Below are 15049 nucleotides of genomic sequence, written 5' to 3' on the forward strand. Positions count from 1 at the left end.
TTTTTATTTCATGAATTTCTCCTCAAAAAGGCTCCTGCCTATAATTCTAGCACTTTAGGAGGTTGAAGCAGGCAGATCACCTGAGGTCAGGAGTCCAAGACTAGCCTGGCTACCATGGGGAAAGCACGTTTCTACTAAAGATACAAAAAATTTAGCCAGGTGTGGTGGCGCATGACTATAAATCCTAGCTACTCAGGAGGCTGAGGCAGGAGAACGGCTTGAACTTGGGAGGCAGAGGTTGCAGTGAGACGAGATCACGCCATCGCCATTACACTCCAGCTTGGGCAACAAGAGCAAAACTCCGTCTCGGAAAAAAAAAAAAAGAAAAACACTGGACACAGTGGCTCACATCTGTAATCCCAGCACTTTGGGAGGCCGAGGTGGGCAGATCACCTGAGATCAGGAGTACAAAGACCAGTCTGACCAACATGGAGAAACCCTGTTTCTAATAAAAATACAAAATTAGCTGGGCATGGTGGCACATGTCTGTAATGCCAGCTACTCGGGAGGCTGAGGCAGGAGAATTGCTTGAACCCAGGAGGCAGAGGTTGCAATGGGCTGGGATCGCGCCATTACACTCCAGCCTGGGCAAGAAGAGCAAAACTGTCTCAAAAAAAAAAAATTGTAAAATGCACTAAACTTTTATGTTTTCCAATCTTTGAAGAAAATCAAAGAATCAAGAATGTACTTTAATCATCTCAACAATTTTGGGCAGAGCATGAACTCTCATGAATGCTGACAATCATTTTATCACCCTGCAGGTAAAAAATGACTCCTGGCCTGGCGCAGTGGCTCACGCCTGTAATCCCATCACTTTGGGAGGCCAAGGCAGGTGGATCACAAGGTCAAGAGATTGAGACCATCCTGGCCAACATGGTGAAACCTTGTCTTAAAAAAAAAAAAGAGACTCCTGTACTAAGATTTGGGCGAAGGAAAACAATAAAATACACATAAGGTAGAATTGGTTTTTTATGTTTACTGTGATTCCTACCTGCTGGAAGGATGAAGAAACATCAAACCTAATCTGCAAATGGTATGTATTTATGTGTATGTAATGTATGTAGTACATATGCAAATATGTGCACATATATATGTGTAATAACATACACACACTTTTTTTTTTTTTTGAGACGGTGTCTCATTCTGTTGCCTAGGCTGAAGTGCACTGGCATAATCTCAACTCACTGCAACCTCTGCCTCCCAGGCTCAAGTGATTCTCCTGTGTCAGACTCCTGAGTAGCTGAAATTACAGGTGTACATCACCACATTTGACTTTTTTTTTTTTTTTTTTTTAGTAGAGTTGGGGTTTCACTATGCTGGCCAGGTTAGTCTCAAACTCACTCCTGACCTCAGGTGATTCACCTGCCTTGGCCTCTCAAAGTCCTGAGATTACAGGAGTGAACCACTACACCTGACACACACACATTTGAAGCTCTACAGGAATAGTTTTTCTTTAGCATCATAAGATGATGATTTCATGTTAATAATTGTGGTTGATCTCTCAGAGTATAAACGTTTCTGTTTTTTGGTTTTTTTTTTTTTTTTTTTTTTTTTTGAGTCTGGCTCTGTTACCCGGGATGGAGTGCAATGGTGCAATCTCAGCTCACTGCAATCTCCACCTCCTGGGTTCAAGCGATTCTCCTGCCTCAGCACCCCCAAGTAGCTGGGATTACAGGTATGTGCCACCACACCTGGCTAATTTTGTATTTTTAGTAGAGACAGGGTTTCTCCATTTTGGTCAGGCTGGTCTTGAATTCCCAACCTCAGGCGATGTGCTCTCCTCCCAAAGTGCTAGGATTATAGGTGTGAGTCACTGCGCCCAGCCAGCTTGATTGCAATTTTAAATATTAAATTTGTCAATTATTTACATTTTAAAAGTAGACAGTTTAAGTACATAAGAAAGGAGTGGAGCTACAGTTAGCTCATATAGAATTCTGCATAAGCTAGCTACCTCCTATCGTATCTATGTCAAGGCCCCTAGGAATGGTATTGTTAAGCATGTCAAGAGTCATCTGTGTGTCTACTGTGTCACCAGGGTTGTGGTAGAAAAACAATACTGGTCTTGATAACTGAAGCTCTTAAAATAGTTTTACTGAAATGAATTACTAAAACAGAAGAGTTGTCAGATGGGATGTTTACCAGGCAAGTCTGCAAATTCAGAGTCACCAGTTCAGGACAGTGTGCACCTATATACTTGAGAGCTTCATCTTCTAGCTAGAAAGATTAAAAAGAAAACGATTATTATTGACATTGTTTCAAAGAATGTACATACATTCATACATTCAAAATGCAGCCAACCAAGTTTCGAAGAAACAATAAATCAGAAAACAATAAACTATGATTACATAACGGTATAATTCATATTATGATTCTCAACATTTTAAAATTCAGTTTTGACACCACATTAAAATTCATATTATCAAATCAAGAAGATGAAGTAAACACTGCCTAATTTTTATGGGTTTTACTTCTGATAAAATATACCTGACAGTATTTTGCTGAGGGCCCATGAAGCAAAAATAATTTTCAAACTTCTACACAACTCTTCTAAGGTTTTTTATAAACAAACTTTGAGAAGAAACAGCCAAGAAAGGAATCCAGTGTTCATCTCCCACTAGAAGATAGGTGCCATGCTTATAGTGTTGAGAACAGATGGTAAGGAACTGATTATAATGATACATTCCTATCAATATTTTTCAGGATTCCATAAATAACCAGAAGCTCAAGCTGCTATTGTAAAGCAGTCATACATTTGAGGTTCTCTTTCAAACAATGGAACCCCTCTCATTATGATAAAAGAATGAGGGCATTTTTAATGGAACAAGTTATGGTTTTAGTAACCATTAATAAAATAAAGTAAAGCCTAGCCTTAGTTTGTCAGCCACAGTTTAAATCCACTCATTACATTCCAGATGCTAACTAGTCCATTCTATTTTTCACTATAAAACACTGATAGTAAAAATTTATTTTTGTTTTTGAGATGGAGTCTTGCCCTGTTGCTAGGCTGGAGTGCAGTAGTGTGATCTCGGCTCACTGCAATCTCTGCCTCCGGGTTCAAGCGATTCTCCTCGGTCAGCCTCCCAAGTAGCTGGGATTACAGGCACGTGCCACCACAACCAGCTAATTTTTTTATTTTTAGTAGAGACAATTTCACCATGTTGGCCTCAATCTCCTGAACTCATGATCCGCCTGCCTCAGCCTCCCAAAATGCTGGTATTAGAGGCATGAACCACCTCACCTGGCCTAATTTTTTTTTGTTTTTGAGACCAGCTCTCACTCTGTCACCAGGCTGGAGTGCAGTGGCACGATCCTGGCTCACTGCAACCTCTGACTCCTGGGTTCAAGCAATTCTCCTGCCTCAGCCTCCTGAGCAGCTGGGACTACAAGCGTGCGCCACCACTAATTTTTATATTTTTAATAGAGACAGGAAATTCACCATGTTGGCCATGATGGTCTCGATCTCTTGACCTCAGGTGATCCACCCATCTCGGCCTCCCAAAGTGCTGGGATTACAGGCATGAGCCACTTCGCCTGGCCGAGATAGTAAAATTTTTAATCACAAAATATGTTGGATTTGTAATGTGACTGGCAGAAAATAAGTATCAATACTATAAAAATGCAGGTTGCTATACACTTGGCATATTTAAGAAACACTAGTGGTTATAAAAACAAGTGGAAGTTGCTAAGTCTGCCTTCTTTGCCTATCCAGTTCAAAGTATCAGGCAGTGACAACATAGCAAATTTTCTTTTCAGCACAATTTAAACTGTATGAAACTCTTCTTGACCATGGTGTATCTTTAATATAATCTTCCCACCTTGTCTCCCTCCTCCTCAAATTTATTTTTGGTCAGACATTAATTCTTCTCATTCTTTTATCATAAGGAAAACACTAAGTTTTGGTAAGCATGTGTCTTTGGTCAGTAATACATACAACTAACCTTTCCCTCAAGACAAACATCTTAGGGCTGCCTACAAAGAGCTCATGGTTCTTCTGAATTTCACAGACCCTACATGGAGTATTACCTGCGTGCAGCCTTTTAAGAATAAGGCCTTGAGACCCCCACAGCCTCTCACTAATGCTTGAATGCCATCCTTGGTTACTTGGTCACACCAGGAAATGTTCAACTGCTCCAACAGTGGACATCCCTCACTTAGGATGAAACAAAATGAGAGAAACATATCACTAAATCCAATTTCAAAGGCACCAACATCTCAATTTATTGGCTATTTAGTAAAGGAAATGAAAACATTCCCATTCTTTCCCACAAGAAGAAACCTATTTACCTAATGTATATTTAGAAAAAAAGCTAATTTATCAATGTGGTATTCACATGGGACTCCATCATTAGCAGGGTCATCTCAAATCCAGCTTAATGAACAAAAACAAAGCATTATATTGTTTTTCAGATTTATATTCCTTTTGTACTTATCACATATCTCAAAGATCTCTAGACAGAAAATGGAAATTCAATGATTTATTCTAGTTTACAGAGTAATTAATGAAGAGCTCAGATTCAAAACCAATTCTCCATCGAGCAACACTATTACCAGTTGAGTATCCCTTATCTTAAAGGCTTGGTGGCCAGGAGAGGTGGCTCACGCCTGTAATCCCAGCACTTTGGGAGGTGGAGGAGGGAGGATCACGAGGTCAGGAGTTCGAGACCAGCCTGACTAACACAGTGAAACCCCATCTCTACTAAAAATACAAAAATTAGCCGCGCGTGGTGGTGGTCGCCTATAATCCCAGCTACTCAGGAGGCTGAGGCAGGAGTATCGCTTGAACCTGGGAGGTGGAGGTTGCAGTGAGCTGACATTTCGACACTGCACTCCAGCCTGGGTGACAGAGCAAGACTCCATCTCAAAAAAAAAAAAAGGCTTGGTACCAGAAGCGTTTTAGATTTCAGATTTTGCAATATTTGTATTATACTTACATAGTTGAGTATCCCATATCTGAAAATCTGAAGTGCCCCAATAAACATTTCCTTTGAGTGTCACATCGATACTCAAAAAGCTTAAGATTTTCAAGCATTTCAGATTTTGGGTTTTTCTTTTCTTTTTCTTTTTTTCTGAGACAGAGTCTTGCTCTGTCACCCAGGCTGCAGTGCAGTAGCAGCAATATCAGGGCTCACTGCAGCTGTGACCTCCAGGGCTCAAGTGATCCTCCCGCTTCAGTCACTCAAGTAGCACCCAGTTGCATTTTGGATTTTTGAAATAGGGATATTCAACTCACAGTACCAGAATAATAATGAAGCCTTTTAAACTTTTATTTTAAAAAATTACAAATGCCTTGTATATTTCCTTATCTGAAATGTTTCTAGAGTACTGCTTTTGTAGGCTGAATTTAGGGTATCTTATGTCCAATCTCTGCCTTCAAAATATTAGTTTCATTGTTGATCCCATCTCTTCTCATCAGTTATTCATATTTGGATTATGAACGAATTCCAAGTTTTCTCTAATATTCTTTGGAAAACACTCCATAAATTGTTTGAAATATTCCTGCCTGCCAAAAAGACCTAGAAGATAAAGCCAGGATATCCAGGTTAAAGTTCATTCTCCAGTATTAATAGCTTAATTTCAGCCAAGTGACTTTAGGAAGCCTGTCTGAACCTCTCTAAGATTAGCCCCACAGCTCTGTTTTCCCAAAACTGATGTATTCATCCCTATCATAGCATTTATTCCACAGTAACAGTTGACTGTGAGCAACTTAAGGGCAGCAATATCTTACTCAGTTACATCTCATGGTTGCATCACAGTACCCGGCAGTCAACAACTTTCTAGAATTTCTTATCTGTAAAATGCCCATCCAATCTACTTCACAAGGCTTTTAAATAAATAATTTATGTGAAAATATTTTATAAATGATAAAAGTTGTTTTATTATCAAATTTATTATCCTACAGAGCAAACCATCTTAGATATATATGTTCAGTATTCATAAGGAAGGTCGAAAAGGAGCCACATTTTAGATTATTTATACTCTAGTTAACTAAATTTTCTTTTTTCTTGAGATAAGGTCTCATTCTATTGCCCAGCCTGTGGTGCAGTGGCACGATTACAGCTCACTGGAGCCTCAACCTGCTGGGTTCAAGTGATCCTCTTGCCACAGTCCCCTGAACAGCTGGGATTTTTACAGGGATATGCCACCATGCCTGGCTGATTTTTTTTTTTTTTTAATAGAGACAGGGTTTCACCATGTTGCCCAGGCTGGGCTTGAACTCCTGGGCTCAAGCGATCCTCCTACCCTGGCCTCCCAAAGTGCTGAGATTACAAGCCACCATGTCTGGCCTCAGGGACTCTTTTTAAAGCACTTTATATACATTAGATTGAGCCACATGTACCTGTCATTCTTATAACATGTGAACTGTCAAATACTGGCAAAATTTTATATGGCGTTGCCTAATATCTTGTTAAACCTTAATAAAATGTTATGAGATGATTAAGAAAAAGCTCAGAAAGGTTAGTTATGTTTGCTTAAAGGTCATGTTTAGTAATCTGGCTCCAGATGCCTATTTTAAGCACGAGGCTATAACACGTGCCTTCTTTTCTTTTTCTTTTTTTTTTTTTTGAGATGGAGTCTCCTGCTTATAGCCATTACTGGTATATAGTGGGGGGAAAAAAAAAAAGTCTTGCTCTGCTGCCTAGGCTGGAGTGCAGTGGCACGATCTTGGCTCATGAGTTCAAGTGATTCTCCTGCCTTAGCCTCCCGAGTAGCTGGGACTACAGGCATGTGCCACCATGCCCAGCTAACTTTTGTATTTTTAGTAGAGATAGGGCTTCACCAGATTGGCCAGGATGATCTCAATCTCTTGACCACATGATCCACCCACCTCGGCCTCCCAAAGTGCTGGGATTACAGGTGTGAGTCATCACAGGTGCCCAGCCTCTTTTCTTTTTGAAAATAAGACTTCAAAAAAAAATTTTTTTAATGAAAAACAGAAAAAAAAAATAATAAAAAAAGAAAATACTTCGTAAAAATCTAATCATTCATGTATAAACTGTACTACCCTGTTCAGAAATCCTAGTTACCTCTAATCATTTCACTTTAATATCCCACAATTGTAATTTGGGCAAGTGGTGAAAGAAAATATCTACTCTGAACTACAGAATATATCCATAAAACAGAGTTGCCTTCAATTCCAACTTTATATCAGTTATTTGTTTAAAATACGTATTTTTTCTGATTACTGGAGATACTTATTATAAAAAATTTACCTCAGAGCTTTAAGAGACATGTTTGTTATTGATGTACAGGAAGCCAAGTCAAGGTGCCTGAGTTTGGAACAGAACTTGCTAAGGCTAGTACATGTACTGAAAATGGAAAAAGGAGAAAATAATGAATAAACAAGACAAGTACACATCCTTGGTATATCAGACACTGTTCTCCTTAAACAAATGTGTATATATAAGAATTGTAAAATTTTCACACCCCTAAAAAAGCAGTTTTATATCCTAAGACCCTTCACATTGAGGAAGAGACAGATACCATTCACAAAGAAGAAACGCTGTGCTGCGTATGAAAATTTGCATGAGGGGAAGACTGTGGTTGATTCACATTTCGAAATGTTAACAGCAATTAACAGTGTGATACTTAAGTGAGTTCTAAGAGATCTATATGCATTTTGCAAATCCGAAAAACCAGAAAGCTAATGGCTATCTGCTAGCATGTAGTCAAACATGAAGAAGAAAAGCTCTGCATGTTTTTTCACTTAAATCCCTACTCAAGATAATCGTTTGCATAACAATAATGTAGGAACTGGATTTTTGCAAGGTATACAAAGGATGGATGATGAACTGGTACTGGCCTGAAAAAAGTAAGTTATGCATTAAAGACTTTTTTTCTGGTGGTCAAGTTCTCATTTTAATTTTTAACAAATCATGAGAAACTTCAAATATAAACAAGAGTAAATAATACAGAGAACCCACATGTACCATCAGTAAACTTCAACGTTTCTCAATACTCTTTTTTTTTTTTCTTTTTGAGACAGTCTTGATCTGTTGCCCAGGTTGGAGAGCAGTGATGCAGTCTTGGCTCACTGCAACCCCCACCTCCCAGGTTCAAGCGATTCTGCCTCAGCCTCCTGAGTAGCTGGGACCACAAACACGTGCTACCATACCCAGCTAATTTTTCATATTTTTAGTAGAGACAGGTCTGGTCTCAAACTCCATATTTTAGCCAGGCTGGTCTCAAACTCCTGGCCTCAAGTAATCCACCCACCTTGGCCTCCCAAACTGCTGGGATTATAAATGTGAGCCACTGCGCCTGGCCCAACATTTATCAATATTCTACTATTAAATATTTTTATTTATTGGGAGGCTGAGATGGGTAGATTGCCTGAGGTCAGGAGTTCTAGACCAGCCTGACCAAGGTGGTGAAACCCCGTCGCTACTAAAAATACAAAATTAGCTAGATGTGCATGCCTGTAATCCCAGCTACTTGGGAGGCTGAGGCAGAAGAACAGCTTGAGCCCAGGAGGTGGAGGTTGCAGTGAGCCAAGACTGCACCACTGCATTCCAGCCTGGGCAACAAGAGCAAAATTCCACCTCAAAAAAAAAAATTTATTCCATCTCTTCTTCCCCACTTTTTTATTCCAGTATTGTAAAGCCAATTCCAGACATATCACTTTACCTGTAAATATTTCAGTATCTATTTCTAATAGGTAAGTACTTAATAGGTAGATTCCTTAATATCATATGATACTTAATGTGTTAATTTTCTCCAATTATATCATACATGTTTTTGACAAGTTGATCTGTTCAAATTAGAATCCAAATAGAAATCACACTTTCTCTTTGGTTGATATGTCTCTTAGATCTTTATGTGGGCCAATGTTTTCGTTTCTTTTTTCTTTTTTTGTTAGAGACAGGATCTCACTCTGTCACTCTGGCTGGAATGCAGTGGCACAATCATAGCTCAATGTAACCTCCAACTCATGGGCTCAAGCAATCTCCCACCTCAACCTCCTGAGTAGCAAGGACTACAGATACGTGCCACCACACCTAATTCTTATAGAGACAGGGTCTCACTATGATGCCCAGACTAATCTTGAATTTCTGGCTTCAAGTGATCCTCTTGCCTTGGCCTTCAAAGTGTTGGGACTACAAGCATGAGCCACCACACTTGGCCTTATTTTATTGTTGATTGGCATTTCCATTCTTTTTGAAAATATATAAATATGGAGATATATATAGTCTTCTGGCCCTACAAAAGGTATATTATACAAACTCCTCTGTAGTTTGCTTTCATCATTTAACAATATCTCCTGAAAAATCACTCCTGAATATTATATAAAGATTTTCCTCATTAGTTTTATTCAACCTGTTGTCTACTGATAGACGCTGGGTAGTTTCCTATCTTTTGCTATTACAAGTAATATAGTAGCCTTGCACATATGTATTATGTTTTCACCAATGCATCTTGGGATAAAATAGATTCTGACAAAAAAGCATTAATTACATTTCACTTTTCTAGATACCAAGTGATCAAATTTTTAATCTTTATAACACTAAGTACTCAAAAGAAGCAAAAATTAAAAGATAACTTATCTAAAGTACATGTAGTGCTACTGGTATAAAGTAATGATGGGGAAAGAGGTGAGTATATTTCATTTCTTACAGTAAAGGTTTCTAAATCAATCCATAGAAATACTTATTAGTAGAGTCAGTAGATAACTACCTTCTACTACCTTCTGTGTCTAATTTCTGTGACTGTAAGCCTCTTAAGGATGAAGAAATATGCTTAATTTCCTTTAGATCATGACCAAAGCAGACTCAGCACATTTAGTAAATCATTTTCATTTAATAACTGCTCTCAGGACTGAGTATCATAAGCTGTTTAGTCCTGTGTTTAAGATTTTAATCTTTAGATATAATTATGTTTATTGTGACTTTTAATTGATATCTACTAGCATCTTGAAATATAAATATGGCTAATGTAGGAAGGCCTAAAAAAAAAAATATATATATATATATATATATAAATAATCCCAGTAATGTGTATTATTAGTATACCTACTGTATCCCTACTGCATATACATTGACTACAATTATTAAAAGTTTCACCTTAAATATCAAAGATAGAATTCCAAAGTAAGTTTCTTATTTCATTTCTACTTTGATGTTGCTTTCTCTTTTAAAAATCTTTCCTCTACAAAACCAAGATAAAACTTGCCAGATAGTTAGCGCCCTGAATTTAAAGCTAGTATCAGCCAGACATAAGGGGCTATGACTTACCCTCCTAAAATAAAATACTTACGCATCTGTTGTCTTTGTACACCCATTTAGATTCAGTACTTCAATGTTCCTGCAGTTTTGTGCAAAGGTTCTTTGTAGGAAAGAAAGTAAAAGGTTTCAAATGAAATGGGCAAAATTTCAGTCATTAAAAAATAAAACATATTATTGGTAATATTGGTTGTTGATACCTGTGATACTGTGATATAAGGGAAAAACACATATTTGGTCTTCATCCTTGGTTCTTGGCATACAGTCACTAAAATCCTTGTAGTTTCCTGAGTGATAGTATCTTTTGTTATAGATTGGTGAAAAGTAACCATGATTACTTTTGCACCAACCTAATATATTTGGTCTTCAATCATGTCTACAATCAAGGAATCTCTGTTAAAACCCCTAAATAATAGGGATCAGAGAGCTTCTGGGTTTTGAAAGTAACCATATGCCATGAGGGCAGTACACCTCAACTCCAAGGGGACAGAAGCTCCTGTGCTTGGGAACCTTCTAGACCCTGCGTTATACACTTCTTCATATTCCTTCTACCTCAGCCTCCCTAAATGCTGGGATTACAGATGCGAGCCACTGAGCCTGGCCATGATGGTTTTTTTTTTTTTTGAGACAGAGTCTCCCTCTGTCACCCAGGCTAGAGTACAATGGTGTGATCTCAGCTCACTGCAGCCACTGCCTCCCAGGTTCAAGTGATTCTACTGCTTCAGCCTCCCAAGTAGCTGGGATTACAGGTAAGCACTATTATGCCCAACTAAGTTTTTGTATTTTTAGTAGAGACAGGGTTTCACATGTTGGTCAGGCTGGTCTTGAACTCCTGACCTCAAGTGACCCACACACATCGGCCTCCCAAAGTGCTGGGATTCCAGGCTTGGGCCATCGGACCTGGCTTAAATTAATTTTCATAATTCTTCAAACCTAACTTTAAAAATTATTTTAAATTTAAAATAAATTAAATGGTTGCTTATTTATTTATTTTTAGAGAAAAGGTCTTCCCCTCTGTCACTCAAGCTATAGTACAGTAGCACAATCACAGCTCACTGTAGCCTCAACCTCCCAGGCTCAAGTGATCCTCCAACCTCAGTCTCCCAAGTAGCTGGGTTTACAGGCATATGTCACATAACCTGGCTAATTAAAAAAAGTTTTTTGTAGAGATTGAGGCCTTGCCATGCTGCCTAGATTGATCTTATACTCCTGGACTCAAGTAATCCTCCCACCTAGTCTCCCAAAGTACTGGGGCCACTGCTCAGGTTAGGGTTAACCCATAACGCTAAACAATGATCTTTGTGTCAGCCTAAATTAACATTATCTTATCTTTTGATTAAATGAAAGTTTTTACAAAAAGAACTAGGCTGGTGCTGTGGCTCACGCCTATAATTCCAGAACTTTGGGAGGCTGAGGCAAAAGGACTGCTTGAGTGCAAGAGTTTGAAACCAGCTTGGACAACAAAATGAGACCGTCTCTATAAAAAATTTTTAAAAATTAGCCAGCCGTTGTGGTACATGTCTTTAGTCACAGATACTCAGGAGGGGGAGGACTGTTTCAGTTTAGGAGTTCAAGGTTGCAGTGAGCCATGATCACGCCAGAGCACTCCAGCCTGGGTAACAGTGCAAGACTTTGTCTCAAAACATAAAGTACATATAATTAATTAACTTTAAAAAAGCTTTTCAAAGGTCCAAAAGAACCACTTATGATGGGGAATCTGTGTGGGGTTTTTTCAGGCAGTACTTTGTTCTTGTTTATTGTTAAAACTACATTTCCTATTACTGGGTATTTTCAGTATGTGTGGTTGCATTTTTATAGCTTAGGAATTTTAAAACTATTTTAGCCTTTTCTGGGTGAGATAGTACTGTTCTTTACTTCCATCAAGAAGATTAGTCAACTGCTATGTTTTTACCTTAATGCATTGTCTCCCACTCCAAGACATCCACGAAGACTTAACTTTCGTAAAAAGCCTCCACATCGTTTTGAAATATTCTCCACTACCCGGCCCTATAAAAACAGACAGGCAAACAAAAAGATAACCCACCTCGTTACTTTTGAAAAGAACACGTCCTCGTTTTTAACAATTTATAAGCAAAGAGAAAATGCTTCCATTATGACCTAATTAATTTAAAAGGAAAATTGTAACTTACCCTAAGAAAGCTTTCTCGATTAACCCATATCACTTGAATCATGCCTAAACCCTATAGTCTTATTTTGTTCAACTTGTAGAATACATTCTGTATTTGAGAAAACGATCTTCTATAGTTCTCTATGGCACTATATGCATATATACTGCCCAGGTGGGTTAAGCCACAGCTACTAAAGGACAACAACTACATTTATTTATTTTTTTTATCTTTCCCAAAATGTGTACTATAGTACTCTGTTTAAGGCAGGGACTTAATGAACATTTAACAGGTTAAATGCTAACAAAAAATTTAACAAAAGCTGTCCAGGTGCAGTGGCTCCCACCTGTAATCCCAGCACTTTGAGAGGCTGAGGTGGGCAAAATATTTGAGGTCAGGTTTTCAAGACAGGCTTGGCCAACATGGCAAAACATGGCAAAACCCGATCTCTACTAAAAACACAAAAATTAGCCAGGCATGGTGGTGCACACACCTGTAGTCCCAGTGTCTCTAGAGGCTGAGGCATGAGAATTGCCTGAACCCGGGACGTGGAGGTTGCAGAGCCAAGACCACACCACTGCACTCCAGCCTGGGTGACAAAATGAGATTCCATCTCAAAAACAACAACAACAACAAAAAAAACCCAAAAGCTTGCTGAATAATTTGTGGGGTTGCTTTAAATATTTATATCCATGAAGGTTATAGAATTGTGAAAAACAAAATCCAGTATACTGCTAGTGGGTATTATTTTAAAAGCACTTTCTAAAGATAATGGAAGGTTCACGTCAGGCATTAAAAACCTTCTTCCATGGATTCAAGAAAATTTATTTCTGTTGGAGCTTAAAAAAAATCTTTTTTTTTTTTTTTGAGATGAAGTTTCGCTCTGTTGCCCAGGCTGGAGTGCAGTGGCGTAATCTCAGCTCACTGCAACCTCTGCCTCCTGGGTTCAAGCGATTCTCCTGTCTCAGTCTCCCGAGTAGCTGGGATTACAAGCATGTGCTGCCATGCCCGGCTAATTTTGTATTTTTAGTAGAGATGGTGTTTCACCATGTTGGCCATGGTTGGTCTTGAACTTCTGACCTCAAGTGATATACCCACCTCTGCCTCCCAAAGTGCTAGGATTACAAGCATGAGCCATCCTGTGTAGCCTCAAAAAAATCTCATTTAATCCTCACAAAGCCATGAAGAAGCTATTATTTCTACTTTCCCAATGAGAAGACTAAGAACTACAGAGTTCAAATTCAGTTTAAAATAATTTAAGCTATTCTCCATTTTATAGATAATAGGCTATACTAAGATAAAACATAGGGTAAAAAGTGAGAGGAGGAAAGACTCTCTCTAGCAAAAACAATTCAGTAAATGGTTTTGGCCTTATTCAATCTTCATTCTCCACAAGAAATTATCTCACTGCCAGGCGCAGTGGCTCACGCCTGTAATCCCAGCACTTTGGGAGGCCGAGGCAGATGGATCACGAGGTCAGGACTTTGAGACTAGCCTCGACAACATAGTGAAATCCCATCTCTATTAAAAATACAAAAAATTAGCTGAGTACGGTGGCAGGCACCTGTAATCCCAGCTACTCGGGAGGCTGAGGCAGGAGAATCGCTTGAACTGGGAGGTGAAAGTTGCAGTGAGCAGATTGAACCACTGTACTCCAGCCTGGGCAACCAAGCAAGACTACATCTTTAAAAAAAAAAAAAAAAAAAAGCCTCCTCAAGAACCAAAACACATATCTCAAAAAAATATGTACAAATGCCATCCAAAGAAACTGTGACTCTATTTGTTCTTCAATAAAAATATAAAATGTCTTCACCAAAATAAGCAAACATAAGTTAAATGTTTCTACTGCAAAAACAAACTTTTAGTTGTATTTCAGGACCAAAATGTTTTATTTTGTTCTATTAATACTAAGTAATTGTACTATTTAAATGAAATAATTTGGCTCATTCTCAAAAACTACAAAAACTCTTGGGAACTTTGGAGTTTTCAGTAAAGTTCAGATAAACTGAAAGTAATAGTCCCCCTTCTCTAAGGAAAATTAGATTAATATGGTTAGGGCTAATCTGTTCCATGCTGTAACTACTAAAATGAAAACTGGGGCCACACACCACTTAATTATACCTCAATATCCCTCTGGAAATCAAATAGGTCAATTCGCTGCCAGTTACTGCCATCCAGAGCAAGAACATTCCAGGCCTATTTTAAAGAAAAAGAGACAAAATGAGCAGAAGCTAAAATGAAGGGGAAGAGGCAGCAATATTCAAATTCACAATTCAACCAAATGACTGAAATGGATAGAAAAATCTATCAGGCCCTACCACTTACTCCCAAATGATGTGCCTTATTCCTGACCCATACTTCATTCTCCAATTAGATAATCTCATAAATGAGTGGTACTAGAAACTAACAGCTACAAAAGATCTTAGGCCAGGCATGGGGCTGGTGACTCAAATTTATAATCCCATCACTTTGGGAGGCCAAGGTGGAAGGATCACGTAAGGCCAGGAGTTCCAAACCAGCCTAGGCAATGCAGCAAAACCCAATCTCTATAAAAAAATTTAAAAAGTCGGCCAGGCGCGGTGCTCACACCTGTATTCCCAGCACTTTGGGAGGCTGAGGTGGACAGATCACCTAGAGTCAGGAGTTCAAGACCAGCCAGGCCAACATGGTGAAACCTCGTCTCTACTAAAAATACAAAAATTAGCT

The 15049-nt window shown here is 38.7% G+C and overlaps 1 protein-coding gene and 1 non-coding gene across 8 annotated transcripts in view; one reads left to right on the plus strand and one right to left on the minus strand.

The window, feature by feature from the left end:
• The window catches only part of LOC100404404 (uncharacterized), a 46561-nt gene extending 45676 nt beyond the window's left edge, over nt 1-885 (plus strand). The window contains exon 7 of the transcript XR_013535920.1: nt 762-885. This is a non-coding gene — a transcript (uncharacterized LOC100404404). The remainder of the gene's footprint in view (nt 1-761) is intronic.
• The window catches only part of FBXL20 (F-box and leucine rich repeat protein 20), a 114366-nt gene that overhangs the window by 28578 nt on the left and 70739 nt on the right, over nt 1-15049 (minus strand). For all 7 annotated transcript variants that reach the window (XM_078374321.1, XM_078374323.1, XM_078374319.1 and 4 more), the window contains 6 exons: nt 14465-14539; nt 12130-12224; nt 10252-10320; nt 7212-7307; nt 4024-4150; nt 2140-2214 (listed from right to left, as the gene is read on the minus strand). In XM_078374321.1, coding sequence (XP_078230447.1) covers nt 2140-2214; nt 4024-4150; nt 7212-7307; nt 10252-10320; nt 12130-12224; nt 14465-14539 — 537 coding nt within the window. The remainder of the gene's footprint in view (nt 1-2139; nt 2215-4023; nt 4151-7211; nt 7308-10251; nt 10321-12129; nt 12225-14464; nt 14540-15049) is intronic.

This window comes from Callithrix jacchus, chromosome 5 (genome assembly GCF_049354715.1).
Source record: "Callithrix jacchus isolate 240 chromosome 5, calJac240_pri, whole genome shotgun sequence".
Classification (NCBI taxonomy): Eukaryota; Metazoa; Chordata; class Mammalia; order Primates; family Cebidae; genus Callithrix; species Callithrix jacchus.